Source organism: Pseudorca crassidens, chromosome 14 (genome assembly GCF_039906515.1).
Source record: "Pseudorca crassidens isolate mPseCra1 chromosome 14, mPseCra1.hap1, whole genome shotgun sequence".
NCBI lineage: Eukaryota > Metazoa > Chordata > Mammalia > Artiodactyla > Delphinidae > Pseudorca > Pseudorca crassidens.
The window spans coordinates 91,777,877-91,794,619 of NC_090309.1; the positions used below are offsets into that span (position 1 = coordinate 91,777,877).

The 16,743-nt window shown below is 47.0% G+C and overlaps 1 protein-coding gene across 3 annotated transcripts; it reads left to right on the forward strand.

The window, feature by feature from the left end:
• Positions 1-3,278: 3,278 nt before the first annotated feature.
• Positions 3,279-11,018, forward strand: FAM110C (family with sequence similarity 110 member C). Of its 3 annotated transcripts, none has more exons than XM_067703842.1 (2): positions 3,279-4,379; positions 8,052-11,018. In XM_067703842.1, the coding sequence occupies exon 1, from the start codon at positions 3,385-3,387 to the stop codon at positions 4,348-4,350; it is 966 nt and encodes a 321-aa protein (XP_067559943.1). In that variant the 5' UTR covers positions 3,279-3,384; the 3' UTR covers positions 4,351-4,379; positions 8,052-11,018. The 3 variants fall into 3 exon arrangements, with proteins under 3 accessions (XP_067559943.1, XP_067559942.1, XP_067559944.1); XM_067703841.1 differs by having other exon boundaries at positions 8,269-11,018; XM_067703843.1 differs by lacking the exon at positions 8,052-11,018 and adding an exon at positions 6,762-8,024.
• The last annotated feature ends 5,725 nt before the right edge of the window (positions 11,019-16,743 follow it).

Below are 16,743 nucleotides of genomic sequence, written 5' to 3' on the forward strand. Positions count from 1 at the left end.
AATTACTCTGGCTTGAACTTTCAGTGCTACATTGAATAGAAGTGGTGAAAGCACACATCCTTGCCTTGTTTCTAATCTTAGAGAAAAAGCTTTCAGTCTCTCACCACTGAGCATAATGTTCATTCTAGTTTTTTCACATATGACTTTTATTATGTTGAAGTCATTTCCTTCTATTCCTAGTTTGCTGAGTGCTTTTATCATGAAAGGATGCCGCATTTTCTCAAGTGCCTTTTCTGCATCAATTGAGATGACCATGTGTTTTTTTTTTTCTCTTCGTTCTGTTGATATGGCATATTACCTTGATTGATTTTCATATGTTGAACCACCCTTGCATTCCAGGAATAAATCCCACTTGGTTATGGTGGATAATCCTTTCAATATGCTGGTGAATTACGCTTGCTAGTATTTTGTTAAGCATTTTTGCAACGTTGTTGATAAGAGATAAGGATCTGTAGATCTCTTGTGTTGTCTCTGTCTGGCTTTGCTATCAGGGTAATGCAGGCCTTATAGAATGAGTTAGGAAGTGTTCCCTCCTCTTCACTTTTTGGGAAAAGGTTAAGACAGATTGGTATTAGTTCTTCTTTAAAATTTGGTCAGTGAATAATCAGGTTCAGGGCTTTTCTTTGATGGGAGACATTTATTTACTGATTCAATCTCCTACTAGTTATAGGTCTATTTGGATTTTCTGTTTCTTCATGATTTAGTCTTGGGAGGTTTTATGTTTCTAGAAAGTTATTCAAGACTGCCACCGTATTTGTCCTATTTTTAAAATTTCACATACATCATGATAATTTCCCATTCCATAACATACCCTGTGGAAGCATGACTGTAAATGGTTGCATAATACTCCATCCCACAAGTATGTCATACATTATCTAACCTTCTTCCTGTTGTTGAATGTAGGTTGATTTCAACTGTTTGTCTGCAACGAATATCCTCATTCTGTGCACACATCTCTTCTTAGTTCCTTAGTATATATTCCTTGGAGTAGAGCTCCTGGATCATTGGGTCTGTAAGCATTATTTCCTGCTCTGACCAAATCTTTTGAGATGATGCCGAAGAGGAAATTAGGCTCAAATCTAAGCTACCAGTTGAGCAATGAGAACAATTTATTTAGAAAATTTTCTTGTCAGTATCTTATTACTCCAGTTCTATTTATCCAGTTAGTTATCTGCTTAATAGATAGAAAATTATGGATATAAATATAATTAGCTTTAATAGCAATAAATCTTAAATACAACTTTATAGTAGTTTTTATTCTTATGTTCAGTACTCATATGTGAATTCACGAACATTATTTAAAATGTGATAACAACTAGCCATAAACATCATAATCAAAACATTTATTTATTGAAACTTTGATCTGTACCAGACATAGTGCTAAGCCCTTTATATGCATAATCTCATTAACAAATGCCCTAACAGGTGGATGTAAGGAGCTCTAGTTTACAGAGGAGCAACCAGAGTCACTGAGAAGTCCAACCTGACAGCCTCTCCAGAAGCTAGAACCGAGACCTAAGCCTAGGTCTTTCTTTAACATTCATTTAGTGCTCACTACAAAGCAATGAATGTTCTAAGCTATAGAAATGAGGATTTTTACAAATGACAAAACAAAGACCCTGAGAGGTTTGTTATCTGTCCAATGGAACATAGCTAATAAATGGTGGACCCGGGCTCAGACGAATTCTGGATATCGTACGCTTAGGAGTTCTCCCTCTCTGATCTGCCGCAATTGCACATGAAGTGCAAAGGAGGAAAAGGAGCCACGTTGGGCTAAGCAATTAAGAAGACTTTTTTTTCTCTGACTGACAATAGACCAGGCCGCCTGAGCAGAGAAAAGGCTGGACTTTGGGCTCCCACCTGGTCCCTCTCCACCAGTAGTACCCTATTGTGGGAAACAGTGTGTCCAACCCAGGAGCTGGCACCGGCTCCATCTCTCTCTCTCACCCTCAGGACCACAGTCATCTTTTCGCATCAGTGTGGCATTTTCTGGTCACACTAACTGGGTAGTCCGATTCTCAGGAGACCTGGTTTCTTGTGCTCCTGTCACTGACGACAGGATTTGACCTCACGGAAACTCAAGGTGCAAAGACGCATTTGGCACCTGCTGCGATGCTGGGCGGTTGGTGGTCACGAGGCGCCAGTTTGCCAAACCTGTTGGAAATCATTCAGCTGCTGCTCCTGCTGACTCACCACAAGCCCCCTCTCGGTGCCCACTGGCATTTCTGGAAACATAATCAGACCCAGACCTAAGGCACCTTCCTGCCTGCGGCCCACGGGCTGCTGTGTTGCCCCGCACCAGGCGCACTCAGCCCCAACTTTGAAAGGTCAGCCTATCTCGGAGTCGCGGCCTTAACGTGAGATAACGTGGACATTTCACTCGTCTGGCAGATATTTTTAGTCCTTTGTCCAACTTTTGAAAGAATGGAATTTTGGAAATGTTTCGCCTTAGACGTTTAGCATTCCTAGGCTGATTCACTACCCCGGTGAGCCCGTGGTTTCCCCGCTGCCCTGATTACGGTAAAAATAGCAGTCATTCTGGGAATTTGTTCAGGTTTTTTTTCCAAATCCACTGAGCCTCGTCTCCGACACCACTGCTCTCCGGCGAGTCCCGGCACCAGGTGCTCCGGTCTGGTTAGGCCCCCCGTAGGCGCCTGGCGGAGTATGGACGCAGTCCAGGTCCCTACCCGGTTCCTGGGTTCTTACTACCTAACACATAGACGGACCTGACCTGCGACGCGTTTCCTTTCCTTGTTTATAGACTTTTCTTTCTGACAGTTAAGAGTAGTGCTCAGGTAGAGATTTAGGAAATTAAAGAGTCAGAAGTTTCCAAACACGCTGAGGTCACTTTAAGAATTCAAAGGACACGAGACACCTGCCGGGGTGGTGGGGGGGCCGTGAGCCGCTCTGCCCTCCCCCAGTCCGGAAATGCCAGCGTCCAACGGGGACCCGAGGCACTCCCAGGCTGGGAGGAGGCGGTGCATACCTGGATCTGAACCAACTCGATCCCTCCCCGTTCCTCTGCCCTGTGGCGCAGACTGGCCCTTCCAGCTCCGGAGCGCCGGGCTCCGCGCACAGCCCCCTGGGGGCAGGTCCGCCCGCAGTCCTCCAGGCTGCTGGCTGCCCGGAGCCAGTGTGGGCGGGGGCGGGAACCGGGAACCGGGCGCGCGGTGAGGGGCGGGGGCGGGAACAGGCGGGGAGGAGCCGGCGGGGCGGGGACCCAGGCAACTAGCCAATCCGCGCGGACTCGGGTTCGCCCAGGCTCCCGACTGGCCGGCGGGAACTGGGGAGCCGCTCCCCACCACTCGCGGACTTCGGAATTGGCTGCCGGCCTGACGGGCGCCGCGGCCGCAGCGCGTTTCCGCAGTTTGTCGAGCCCCGAGGATGCGCGCCCTGCCAGCCCTGGACGCGCCCCCGAGCGAGCGCCTCCTGTCCCGGGACTCCGGGGCCCCCCGGGCCCAGGACCCGGCGGGGCCGACGCGCAGGAGCGCGGTGGAAAGGCTGGCAGCCGACCGCTCCAAGTACGTGCGGGGCCCGCCGGGAGCCGGCCCAGGCCCGGCTTGCGAGGGCAGCGGCCCCGGGGCGAGCGAAGGGCAGGCGGGCGACCCTCGGCCCCCGGCGCGCGTCCCCGGTGCGGTGGCGCGCAGGGCCATAGCGCGGAAGCCGCTGAGGCCGGACTCGCTGGTTATCTACCGACAGAAATGCGAGTTCGTCCGAGGGTCGGGAGCCGACAGCCCCAGGGGAGGCCTGGTGAAGAAGCTCTTCCCGGGGCCGGGCAAGGACAAGACGCCGGGGTCCCCCGGCACGTCCCGGGTGGGAGAGGAGGGCGGGGCCGGGGCCCAGGAGGCCGCCCCGACCGAACCCGGCCCCGTCGTGGCTCCCGCGGTGCCAGGGCCCTCCGCGCCCCCGGCTCCCGCCCCGCCGGTCAGGGCGCCCTCCAGAGTTCCGGCTGCGCCCCGGGGTCCGGAGCTGCTCGGGGCGAGGCACCGGGGGCTGCAGCGTTCGCAGTCCGACCTCAGCTCGCGCTACTCCGCGTCCTTGGCCGAATTTGACACCTTCTTCCAGTACTGCGGCCTGGAGCCCGAGGTGGTGGAGGCGATCGGGCGGGAGAACTTCTCCGCCGGGTCGGACGTCGTCGCCCTCAAGGTCCGCAGCGTGAGCGTCGCCACCTCCGACAGCGGCTTCTCCCGGCACAGCGGCGGCGACGAGGGGCTGCAGGAAGAAGAGCTCACGGAGCAGGTGCCCAGCACCACCTCGGTGGTCGAGAGGAACGCCCGCATCATCAAGTGGCTGTACACCTGTAAGAAGGCCAAGGAGACCCCCGGCCAGGGGCTGCAGGGCCCGGCGTGACCGCTGCGCCCCGGGAGACCCGGACCGAGGTTTGCGTCCAGAGAGGCCGGGAGGGGTGTGTGTGCGGCGTGCCTGTGAGGGCTTGGGGAGTGACCGAGCCGGGCAGATCCAGCCTTCTCAAGTAGCGAGGGACCCTAGCGATAGCGACGCAGAGGCTCCTGCGTCAGAGTGGCCGCTGCTGAAGAGCAGAAGGGCCGCCAGGCCAGGTCCCCGCAGGGCCTGCACCAGTTCTTTTGAGTGTGCGATTTCTGGCTGCCTGGAAAGGTAACACCATCCCAGTTGGTCTATTATTGTGAAAAGTGGAGAAACTGGGATTATAAATGCTCAGTTAGGAAGTGGTTTTACACCTCAGCAGTTATCCTGACTCGAACATAGCCTGAGAGCCCCAGTTCCTGTGGGCATCCAGAGCTTTGGTGTGAGTTGGCCGGTCAGCCTGTGGCCCTGGGTGGGCTGCCATCTCCCCTCCAGCAGAAAGGAAGGCTCTGCACTTCCTGGGGGCCCAAGTGGGAGGGAGGAGGACTTCTCTGCAGGATCTTGGCAGCAGTTTGCCATTCATTTAGCTGCAGAGATCTTCATTTGGCTAAAGTTTGCTCAGACTGCTCTGAGGCCTTCCTGCGGAGAGCCACTGCAGCGTAGTTCACAGGAAGGAGCTTCGGTTTGTTGGACTGGAGCTGGACGAGATCGGAACTAGCATCTTAGAGTCCTGCTTGGCAGTGATTCTGTATTTTATTTGCCTCTGACGGTAATTTGGGAGGTAAATTTCTTCGCCTTGGGCGTCAGTAGCTCAGGGTTGATCGCAAGAAGTTCTTTTTCCCTGAGGAGCTAAGGAGTGCTTATCCTCACTGTCAGCTCTGTGGAGAGAGCACTTCCGGGGCTGGTGAAGAGAGAAGGGAAGGTACCTTTTCAGGGCTCTCTTTGGGAGCCAAGATTTTAAACATTGCAACATCTTGTTTTCTCTTACCCTGCACTGACAACCTGCTACAGGTGTTTGTGAAATTCACGTGGTGGAAGTATTTTTTCTGCCGTTGAGATGACTGATTGAACACACAGTATCAGTCTTCAGCGTGGTGGGGAGTCTGCCACAGACATGATGCACACAGCTCACCTGTGTCTGAGGCCTGGAAAAAGCCTGACTTCCCCTAGTGGCCATGGTCTTGGTACGGTTGTGACAATTCGCAAAAACAGAGGAGTTCATTGTTTCTCTTGAACTCAGAGGGGTCATGACTTAAGTGCTCCCTTGTAGTTCATTGAGGATTATTGCATTTCCACTAGCCTGAATCCCCAAGGAATGTATATAGGCAGTCAGAATTTAAACTAAAAGCACACATTAACTTGTACTTTTCACCGGTTGTGTTGGGAACTGAGACGAGTGAATGCTGGCCAGGGTTAGGGTTGGCCATGAACACCCTGATGTGGAGGAAGGAAGCTGCAGAGGCCAGCATGTCCCAGAGGGATGTTGTGTAGGATGGAGCCCTCAGTGGGGAGTGGGGAGTGCTTCTGGTAGCAACCACTCCCGCACTTCTAGCTTCGTTGTCCATAAAACGAAGGTAGATAGCAGATGCTTTCCAGCCTCTACGCTTTATGATTCCACATAGTCAGTAATCTGTATGTCTGTGTTGCACGATTGAAACCCAGAAAAGGAAAACAAAAAAACTGTCGTCTATTGTAGTATGTAAAAAGTAAACTTACAAATAACCTCCTTCCAAGTGGCCAGAGTGCACTGTACTTTATGCAAAGAGTGTAGGTGAAATTGGTGGTGCAAATAGTGCTGAAGTAACACAGTGGTGCACAAACACACCAAAATAAAACCTGACACCAAAAAAATAAAAGCACTGTCCTCTGATCCATCGAGACCCAGCCCCACCTCACCCAGTGCTCACCCACAGTGCTCACCGACAGTGCTCACCCACAGTGCTCACCCAGTGCTCACCCAGTGCTCACCCACAGCGCTCACCCGGTGCTCCAGTGTGAAAGCTGAGAGGGAGTTTAGGATTCAGTCCATGAAGTAACTTTCCAAATAACCTTTCCTTTTAGGTCTGAGTCTGTGTAAGATTTAAGAAGGTTGGTTAGCCTGTAAGAACTTTCACTTTTATGACAGAGAAGTAGTCGAGGCAAGAGGGAAAGTGACACAGGTTTAGGAAACTGGCCAGGTGAGCCTCTGCAGAAGAACAGAGGTTCACTCACTCACCCTCTCCCTCCCTCTACATAACCCTGTTTGTTCAAGTGGGGGTCGGATGTCACCTGTATCCTGAGCTGTTTCATATTACTGCTCAGGGAAGGGAGATGGAATTGACACGGAACCTGCCCAGTTTTCTGTATGTCATTGGCAATCACCAGCACTGTAAAGATTTTCTCTACAAATTCACTCTCCTAGACCCAAAACAGCTCAGGTTATTTGAACTTCCACCCAGGACACCTAAGGGCTGGCTGTTCGGAGAACTGTGAGGAAGAAATGCATGTCCTTCCTCCAGCTCCACTGGGACTGGGACGATGTCTGCCCATGATCACGGCCCCTCAACTTGCCATTCGCAGACACGAAGCCCCCTCTGAAGAAGAGCCAGGAGAGCGCTTAGACCCTTCGCCTTCATTGGTGAGGGTCTTCTGGCAGCTTGAACAAAATGCAGCTGACCTTCTCCCACAGGATTACTTGGCCGAGATTAATTCCATAACTTCTGGAAGCTGTGGAAGCAAGACTACAAGGTGTAATTTTTCTGTAGTTTATCAGGACATTTGTGTTGGAGTCCATACGGATTCATTTTAAGATTTCATGAAAATTCAGAAAATTTGAGATGAACAAATATATGCTTTCTAAGTGAAAAAAGAAAACCTTTTATATGGAGGGTTTTGTCCCCTTGCTAGATAGAGATATTATAAAGTAAAATAAAAATATCCCATCCAGAATTAAATAAAAGGTTCACAAATTTATTACCCCATGGAGTAAAAATATTTGCTTTCCAAAACTGAGGATATCAGAGCTGGAGAATGACTTGTAGAATCTGCATGCAGTCCCGCTGGGATCCATTAGTGATAGATAGTTACATGTGGATAATTTTGGTATTCTGTTTCCCAGTGTATAATTCCTGAAAACTGCTCTTCTGTCTACTGGTGTTCAGTCATCTTCCTGTCATTCAATTCATTAAAATGATAGGCCTGCCAAAATTTCGGTTTTTGGTTTTCTATCTTTTGCACAAATAAATGTTACCGATCTTAAAATTGTTAGAATGGTAACTTGCCCTTTGAATTAATTAGGGCTAAACATTGTTCGGTTTTAAGGCAAAAATCTCAGACATCGCCAGCTCTCTTCACATTTCTCTTTGATAGATGTGGGGCAACTGAAAGCTAGGGGGTAGAACTGTCTCACCATCTGCAAAGATGCCGTGGGGAGATAGCGCAAACAAACTGGGACACCCCTGAATTTCTGCTTCTTTCTTTTTTGACTAGCTGGGAAGCTCTGTAGTCACCAACGAAGAGTGCATTTTAGGTAAGCTAGTGGCTTGAGCTGTAACAAGGCTACCTACTCTGTCTTCAGGCCAGCCCCTGGGCCTTTTAGAGAGATTTGTGTTTGAAAGCAAAGAATCTGTTTGCCTCTAAAAATTTATTTGTACTGCTTCCTTTGTGTTCTGTTTTGTTGTCCAGCTCTGTGCTAGTGGGCGCTGGCCTTACCCATCAACATTCAAAGAAATTTTTCTTTACTTCCCCAGAAAAAGGCCTGCGGGGAGATGGATGCAGAGAAACCAGATGATAGCTGCTTTTGCCACTGATTTCTTTTCAAAATTTAAAATGTGCAAAGGAGATGCTTAAAATGCAGAAAATATCACAAAACCAAAAACTGCAGGGACCTGGCTTCGTAGTTCAGCGCTTGGCTTTATAACTTCTGCCTGGAATGGTGCTGACTGACAGCGTTTTCCTCATCCTCAGGAAGCAAGCCTTCCCGCCAGTGGGGACTCCTTGAAGTACGTCTGGTTGATTGGGACCCCAGGGCCATCCTCACTGCCAGGTTTTGTCCAGTGTACCCAGGTGTCCATATGATTGCTGTTTTCCCAGGAATAAAGCACACCATTGAAGAAGCCTAAGCAATTTCAGAAGGTTGGAAGTGCTATGGAGAAGATGGGAACATAGAACTTGGAAATTAGCTGAGTTATAACTGTTATGACACAGCGGTAGCTCTGGAAGATATTTTCTTGTGTTAGGTGGACCTATCCTTGCTTCCAGAGAGCAGCAGAAGAGGGAAAAACTGCTTGGAGATATTTTCAAGGGCATCTTTTTGAGTGGCTTGCTGACAAAGAGGTACAATTATACATTTTGATGATATCTAAATTAATTTTAAAAAGAAAAAAGGCAAAGCGCATGAAAAGCAAACACGAATGCCACGGTATTTACTTCTTCAATCATATTGGATGGATTGGCACCATTTAAATCAAAGTTCGGTGATCATAAGAAGTTATATTCTACACAAATACTATGGCTAACAAAGAGCAAACACATGCTCACACTTGCATACTCACACGTAGACCTCAATTTCTAAGCACCACTGCACCGTAAACTACAGTGAATTCCCAAACTGTGCAACTGATCATCTTATGAAATGAATCAGAAAGCACTTTTAAAACCACTTGAGAGCTGCAAGGTCGTTCTGTGAACATCACTCCTGTTGGGCTGTAGACATGCAGAGGTACCAGTAAAAGATAAAGAGCTGAAATACTGCTCGGAAACCTTTTCTTGTACCTGGACAGTTCCTTGAGAGTTGGCAGAAGAATATTGGAGCTTCCTTCCTTCAGATCAACAGCAGTGGTCCTCTTCTGCAGCACCGTTTAGAATATGGGCCTCCATGGTTCTCTTGTTCCCAGCTTCCAAAAGGATAAAAAGTCCATGTTCTGTTTAGACAGAACATGGACTCATGACAAGTGATGTGCCCTGCTCTCTGGTCTAATTCACACACCCACCTATCAGGCAATCATTCCAAACTTGGCAACACTTCACCCTTCTCTGAAAAGGGTGTGTTTGAGACAAGGGTTAGCCTCTGGGTGTCCATAAGGAGTTACTGTGACCCTAAATCTGAACCAGCTCATGGCACTCAGAGTAAATAGATTTCAGATTCAGAAACTTCTGGGAGGAATTTTGTATCGATGATGACAACCCAAAGAAAACTTGTCACCTGGTCAAAGCTTACAATGTTTTGTCAAAATATGTCCCTTCAAGAATAAAATTATTAGAAGAATCGGGAGGGAAGAGAAATAGCTTTCTCAGTGGTAAAATATTTTATAAACCAATTTTGATATATTCATGTATTTGTTTAATATTGTATTCTATTTTTGTAACTGTTTTACTGTGAGAATATGTCCTTGAATTACTTAAATATTTATTTTTACATAGTTATTGGTCTTCAAATAGTTTTCCTACACTTCGTATGGTTTTAGTTTTTATCAGGATAATTTTAAATCATTCTGTCCTTGATTATCTTTTTGTGTGTTGTTTAATTGAATTTCCAGATTTGACTGTAAGCAGAGTGCTCACTGCTCTATAAAGTGCTCTGTACTCTAGGGATTTGTTTTCAAGTAAAACACAGATGCGCATTTGGGGAGGCTCTGTTGGCTGATGGATGTACCTCTGTCAATGTAGTCTCTAGAAAGACAAAGATTCCCTGCTCTAAGAAATGTTTCCCTGTTGTTTTTTTAAAAATGCTGCTGTTCTGCTGTTCACTGGATTACACTTAGTTTAAAGATAATGTCAAAGATGAGAGGAGTTTTCTTTAAAGGACCTTTTCATATATGCAGTTCCCTTGTTTACAGGTTCCATTAATTTTATATGTGAATGCTTTAAGTAAAATTGTTATGTGCCTTTCTATTGTCAGAATAGGATGAACCGAAACCTAGCTCAGATTTATTTGAGATCAAAATGGTGCGGACTCTACCATCCGTGTAATAGATGAAAAAGAGAAAAACAAATTGGTTACCATTTAAAAGCACCAAGATCTTTGAGAAGCATTTGCACTTCAGTGGAGGCGACTCCTGGAAGGAGCTGTCAGGAACCGGGTATCCCCAGACCCCAGCAGGATGGGTTAACGCTCCCTCTTGTCCGTTCAGATTCATGCCTAAGCTCCGGGCCTGAGTGTGTGGTTGGAGGCCAGAGGTCCTTTCCTCACTGAATTACCCCAATTTGCTGAGTGACTTTGAGAAAATCAAACTGTGTAGCTCAATCTGAATGAAAAAGCTTGTAATTGCTTTTCACTATTGCGGCAAAATAGTTTCTTTTGTTCACAAAAGAATAGCTTCTCAGATAATATGATTAAGCACGATGGAGAGAAAAAATTATTGATACAGCATGGAAAATATCTTGGTAGTATCTATTTCATTAATACATGGGTACAGATCAGCAATGCCTCAGAGTGAAAGGTATTTATGTAACTGGAAAGCTTCCTCACTATATACTGATGCATATAGTTTCTAAACTGCTGGTCACTGACACTGGAATACAAAGAAGGATTTATCAGACGTTGCCCTTTTCAGTGGGCTACGGTGCCGTGCTGTAGTTGGTGATTCCGTGAGATACCAGCCCAGACAATTGTTCTGGCTGTTTCTGAACAGAGTTCATGTTTTCTGCACGCTACTTGCGACGTGAGTGCAATATTGTATATTCTGTGTCAAAGAAATAAAGTATTTTTTATCATTTTTAGTATTACTTTATGAATTTGTACAATGTGAAAAAACTGAAGCAAGAGTCTGCTTATTATAATTACTCAAATCTTTGGCTTTCTCCCTTTTTTCCTAATATCATCTCAGCAGATTATCAGTAGAAATGAGGAGCGCATTCAAAAATTTGACCCAGGAGAGCCATGTGGTGTCCGAAGTCTCCAGTTCTCCCTGGAGATGGAATGCAATAAAAACAGTTTGAATGTTTAGCACGTTGGTTTTCTTTGTTTCATCAGTCTTTTGTTTAAATTTCTTTCCTTCATGGTTTATTAATATTATCATTGTAAACTGGGTCCAAAGATAAAAATGAGAGTATAGTTTGTAACCTTTCCCATTAGTTAACTCCTTGGTGAAGGCAAACTCTACGTACAGCAGGTGTGCTCTCTGTATCTGCTGGTACTGGAGATGTAGGCCTGAGCCAGTGGGGAAGTCCAGTCTCTAGCTGATCCGGCTAAGCCAGGCCAGCTTCTTTTTCAGTCCTGCAGTGGCTTATGCACAAATCCGCACAAGCATCCGAAGACAGGATTCTGGAGAATAGTTTACCCTGTATTTCCACGAAGACCATGGACAAGCCCCCAGGGACTGTAGAAACCTCTGATTGTAACTGTTCAGAACTGTCCCGACATCGTGCTAGGTGGCTTCCATCACAGAATCCAACAGCAGCTGTCATTGTCTTCCTTCAGGTAAACGTGAGTTCTCACCTTTCTGTTTCCCTTTTTGAAAATTCGATAAGACGGAAGCAATGAAGTGATGCACAGCGGTTAGATGTTTCAACTTTGCTTGCGTTTTCTGTGATGAGATAAATTAATCTATATAATAGTTAAATGTTCCAGGTTGGAAATACCGAACAAGAAGGAAAGCAAATTCTCAACCAGGAGCTTATAACTCTGGTTGTGGAAGTAGGAGCAGTTCATGGGGAGGAAATACAGAAACACCAGGCAGTGCGCTCCTATCCAGTAATATTTTCTCTGCTACAATGTCCCCAATCCTACAATTGTCATCTTTGTGTCGTCTCCTTGAAAATTGTCATTAAAATTGAAATGCTTTCTGAAGGGGAGAATGTATTAAGCCATTGATAACTATTCATCTCTAAGTCAAAACAGAATATTGATGTCTTTACAAAGTGAGAACCCGAGCCACAGAAACAGATATGGAAAGACCGGAACCTTGGCTTTAGTATATAGCCTGTGGGATACTCAATTTTGAGCTTAAGTAGGACTCTTACTACAAGTGCCAGAATGGAAATTACGGTATCCACTAAACGCATACCCTGCTGTTGAGACACGCATGGTCCTGAGCAGTAGCGGCTATAATCAAGGACAACCCACTGATGACAGGAAGCAGATTCACCCACGTTCATGTATTGAGGAGCCAGGCACCGCAGTAGGCACTGGGGCTCCCCAGGCGCCCTGCCATGAGCGGCGTGTGTTCTAGGAGGAAGGTCGGATTCTCAGTAAAGGGTAGATAGGCCAGCAGTTAGATGACAGACGTGGGAAACACGCAGATGGAAGGTGGGAGAGGGGATAAAGCGGAGTAAAGTGGAGCAGGCAGAAGTGAGCGGCGCCCTGAGCCAGACTCGCGGATTTCAATACGACCCTTCGCTTTGTAGTTTTTATTTATTGGCCAATGTGTCTGAACCATAAATGGAACCCAAAGTCCAAGTCATATAAAAAGAGTCAAGCTACTGGGAAATAAAACATGCAAGTTACGAATGGTTTATTTTAATCCCTGGAGGCCCTTCACCCTTCAAATTCAGGTGAGGTCTAAACTGAATGAAAAGCAGAACGCGTTCCAAATGGGGCCTCGGGGCTTGGGCTGTATCCAGTCAGAACGTTGTTGATGGAGGACTGTGTGGCTTTCCTGGCTCTTAGAGGAAGTCCTCCTTTCAAATAGAATAAAAAGTCAAGACAGCAAAGAAGTGGTGACTGCCAGAGGGCAGAGCAGGCCCGCTCTCACGAAGGGGCGGTGTTTCCTCTGGTGACCTCTGAGCCCGTGTCGAGGACATGCCCTTGGAGGTAAACAGCTGGGTGCAGGCTGGGCCTCCTCTGCTTGGCAGTCAGGACTGCAGCGCCCACAGTCCGGAAAGGGGTGCATGCGCAGTGCCAAGTAGAGAGCTCTCAGGCCGCTTCCTTGCGGGTGTGAGTCAGGCACCAGAGAGGATGTCCGTGCAGCATCTGCTGGGGTGGGCAGGGACCCGGGACCACAGACCCTCAAAGCTGGAACGGATGTTAGAACTCGTGTACCGCCGCCCCAGCCTCCAGCAGGTGGACGCCCCTGCGTCTGTCCAGGCTCCTTCCCAGCCCTGCCTGAACGTGAGCAGGGCAAACCAGCTGTCCCTGTTTGCCGGGAACTTCCTGGTGTCCTCGGAGAATCTTCAGTCCCCAGCCAGGTGGGAAGATGGGACACCCTAAGAGGGCACCTTGATTAACACACGTCTCCATGCCAAGTTCTCGATTTCACTTTAATTCCCATCCTGAGGAAATTAATGCCAAAACTACCGCGAGCACATGAGAACTCGAAGTTCGCGGCGTTAAGGGTTTGGCATTTTCACTCTTGCCTTAAATTAGGGCGGCTTAGGTAGAGTGTTTCCTGTCTGGTGGGGAAGGTCATGTGGTGAGGATGAAGAAGGGTTAGATGCTTCTCTGGTGTTAGCCCTGCTCCTGGGAGAGCCTAGCTCCCCGGAAGAAGCTGGTCAGCACAGCCCAGGAGGGAGGCCACATGTCCTGGGCGCCCGCAGCAGGAGGAGCACGAAGCGCCCACCTTGGTTATTCCGCCTCAGCCTCGCGCCAGTCTATCAGCATCACCATTTTTTTTTTTTTTTTTTTACTTTTTTTAGCATCACCATTTTAACCTGTGAGGTAGCTGAGGTGTGGAGAGATTTAGTACCTGCTCGGGTCAGAGAACTAATATGCTGGAGAAGAAAGAGTATGAACCCAACCTGCCTGGTTCCAAAAGCAGCCATACTCTCTCTTTTAAGAAGTGAACGAGCGCCAGAATGCTTGGAGAATTTCGTAACTTCTCAAGGGCGCAGACTGATTCAACAGCTCCAAACCTAGGCAGGATTCTGATCCAAGCCCCACTCCCGCACTACCTGACCGCCCTGCCCCATTTTCCGTCCGCTGAGTGGCTCCGGTGAGGGTGGCGACGCTGCCCCAACGTCTCACACGCTGAGAGGCTCAGGGCAGCGTGCACATGTCCACGCTGCGGGACAGGCTCTCACGGTGTAAGGTATGTTGGTCATTTTACATGAGATGGCATGTGCCTTAGAAACAGAGTCTTAAATAAAGAGAAATTCGGAGGGGGAGCAAAGCAAGCTGTGCCAGAAGAGCTTGGGACAGTGAGGCGGAACGTGCCAGACTGGGCGACGGCCCGCCTGCTGCACCACAAGCTCCACGAACGAGCGTTGCGAATCCAGAGTGCATCCGCCTCATGTACATCACAGAATTCCAATGCCCGATAAGAAGCTCAGGGCCTTCTGGATCGCCTCAGCGAAGCCTGGCCGAACCATGATTGTTGCAGGGGCTACCCAGCGACTTTTAGGTAAATGAGAAATGGCCACAGTTGTAAAAGGAGGAGCACAAACTCCTTTCAAGTCACTTTGAAGTCCTGGGAACTTTGCACGTCTTTTGGTTTGTGAAGTTTTTTCAGCAACAGTAAAAGAGAAGAGCAAGATATGCACTAAGTCTCGAGTGTGCTTTAAAGCTACGGCACAAAGCCGACAGGCAGCACTTTCCCCAGGCAGGTAGAGGCAGAAGGAAGCCTGAGTCCCCTTTTCCTGTTGCCTCCGGGCTGAGTAAACTCAGACCTGAAGGCCACAGGAAGTCGTTGCACCCACTCTGCCAGCATCCTCAGGATTGCTCACCCAGTACTAACCCTGGTCACGGGATGTACTTATGTGGTCAGCGTAGTAAACCTGCAGTGGTCCATGATGTCAGGAACCCTGTCAGAGAGCTACAAAGCCTTTTCCAAGGAACGTTTTCTAATAAAAATGCATCTGCAGGAGAGATTAAACTCTGAGCTCTGAAAGAGCGAACGTGAGCGCTGTCCATACAGTAGAGTGGGAGCTCATTGAAACAGGCTTGTAGGAGGTAAGTGCCTCTAGAGCAACTTGGAGAGCAGTAAACCGTCTCTGTTTCCTTTTTATTAAAAGGTAAACGGGCAGTTTAGAGGGTGAAGAATGTTTTCAAAGGCACTTACGCAGAGGAGACACTGAATAGTTATTATTATTCTCATCATATTAGTCCCCTAATGATTCAATATATATTTATCACTCAATAATTTGTCTAAATATTTATGAACCAGTTTATATATTCAAGCTGCCATCACTTGGTATCAATGTTTTTTTCTTTTCTGGAGTTCTCCGGGTTTCACAGCTCTGGAACATGGGATTTGCTAATCGGCTCTGTGTTTAGCTAGCCATTTCCCTTTGTAGAACCTACTTCCAGCAGAAGGGGAATCAATGGTGATAGGTCCAGTTGGTGTATAAAGTTCTCTCACCACCATGGTTTAGTAAAGTAAGAGTGGGTTAGAATTTCAAAACAGAGAACAAGAAAGAAAGCAAACACATTTTTCTGGTCTAGAGAAAGCACCAAAACTGCACTAGGAAATTCTGAAAAAGTATTGTGGGATTTTTCTGATCATTTAGTGAAATATCTGGAAGCTATGAAGGAATATTAATGGCAAAGCACTGCTACCTTGAACTTATCTAGAAGTTTAAAGTTTACTAGGCTCTCTTGATATCTATTTTCTCATTTGATCTTCGCAAACATCTCTGAGGTAGTCGGGGCAAGTATTGCTACCGCTTCTGTTTTGCAGAGGAGGAAAGACACCTCCATTTAGTGATATAATTGACCTGCGGTTGCAGAGGAGTGATAGAGAATCTATTAGCCTCACTAAATGGTTAAGTGATTCATTCAAGAACTTATCCGAGGCATCTCTGCTTTGTGTCTTGGCTGCTGGGTTTTCCTAGAGCTTTCTGTCAAAAACCCCTATAGCTTTCTCATGAGATTCTCCACTAATTACCTTATCCAGTTCAGTGAGAGACCCGATTAAATTTTCAAATTCATTCTTTTGCATAAAACCTTTTATATGTTGAGTGCAGTGTGTGTGTGCATATGTTTGTTCCATTTTGACATGATTGTTCTCTTGTCTGCTCTGACTGGTCACACATGCACATAGCAGCTTGTGCGTCATACACAAAAATAGTTTTTTACCCTTAGTGGAAGGAAAACCTACGCCACATTATTTTAAGCCTAGATTATTCTTCACATCTGCAGAGAATGTTTACAAGGGTCTTCACATACACTGCCATCTCATTTAAAATGCTGCTCCCCTGTGGCATAGCTGGAGTGGAAGTAATTGACCTGTTTTCAGATAGACTTGGAAGAAATGGACTGATTTTGTGGATGTTGCCATCCAGCCCTCACACTCCATAAATACTCTGCAACCAAAATTTTAGGGTGCTGATCTGGTTCTTTTGTTGGTTTTGTTATTCCAGTTCTGATAATAGTTCCTTTTTTATATTCAGAGTTTCTAGAAATAAATGTCTTAAAATGCATAATGCATAAGAGTTTACAATCTAAAATCCAACACTTCATACTCTACTTCCTACTCTGACGTCTCTTCATTTCTGATCAGAGAACATTTTTCTATTTACAGCAAAGTAGAACACTTGATCTTAAAAACTGTTCAAAGATATTGTTAC

What these genes read in the sequence shown, in the direction of transcription:
- FAM110C (XM_067703842.1), top strand. Translation starts at nt 3,385, where the DNA reads ATGCGCGCCCTGCCAGCCCTGGACGCGCCCCCGAGCGAGCGCCTCCTG.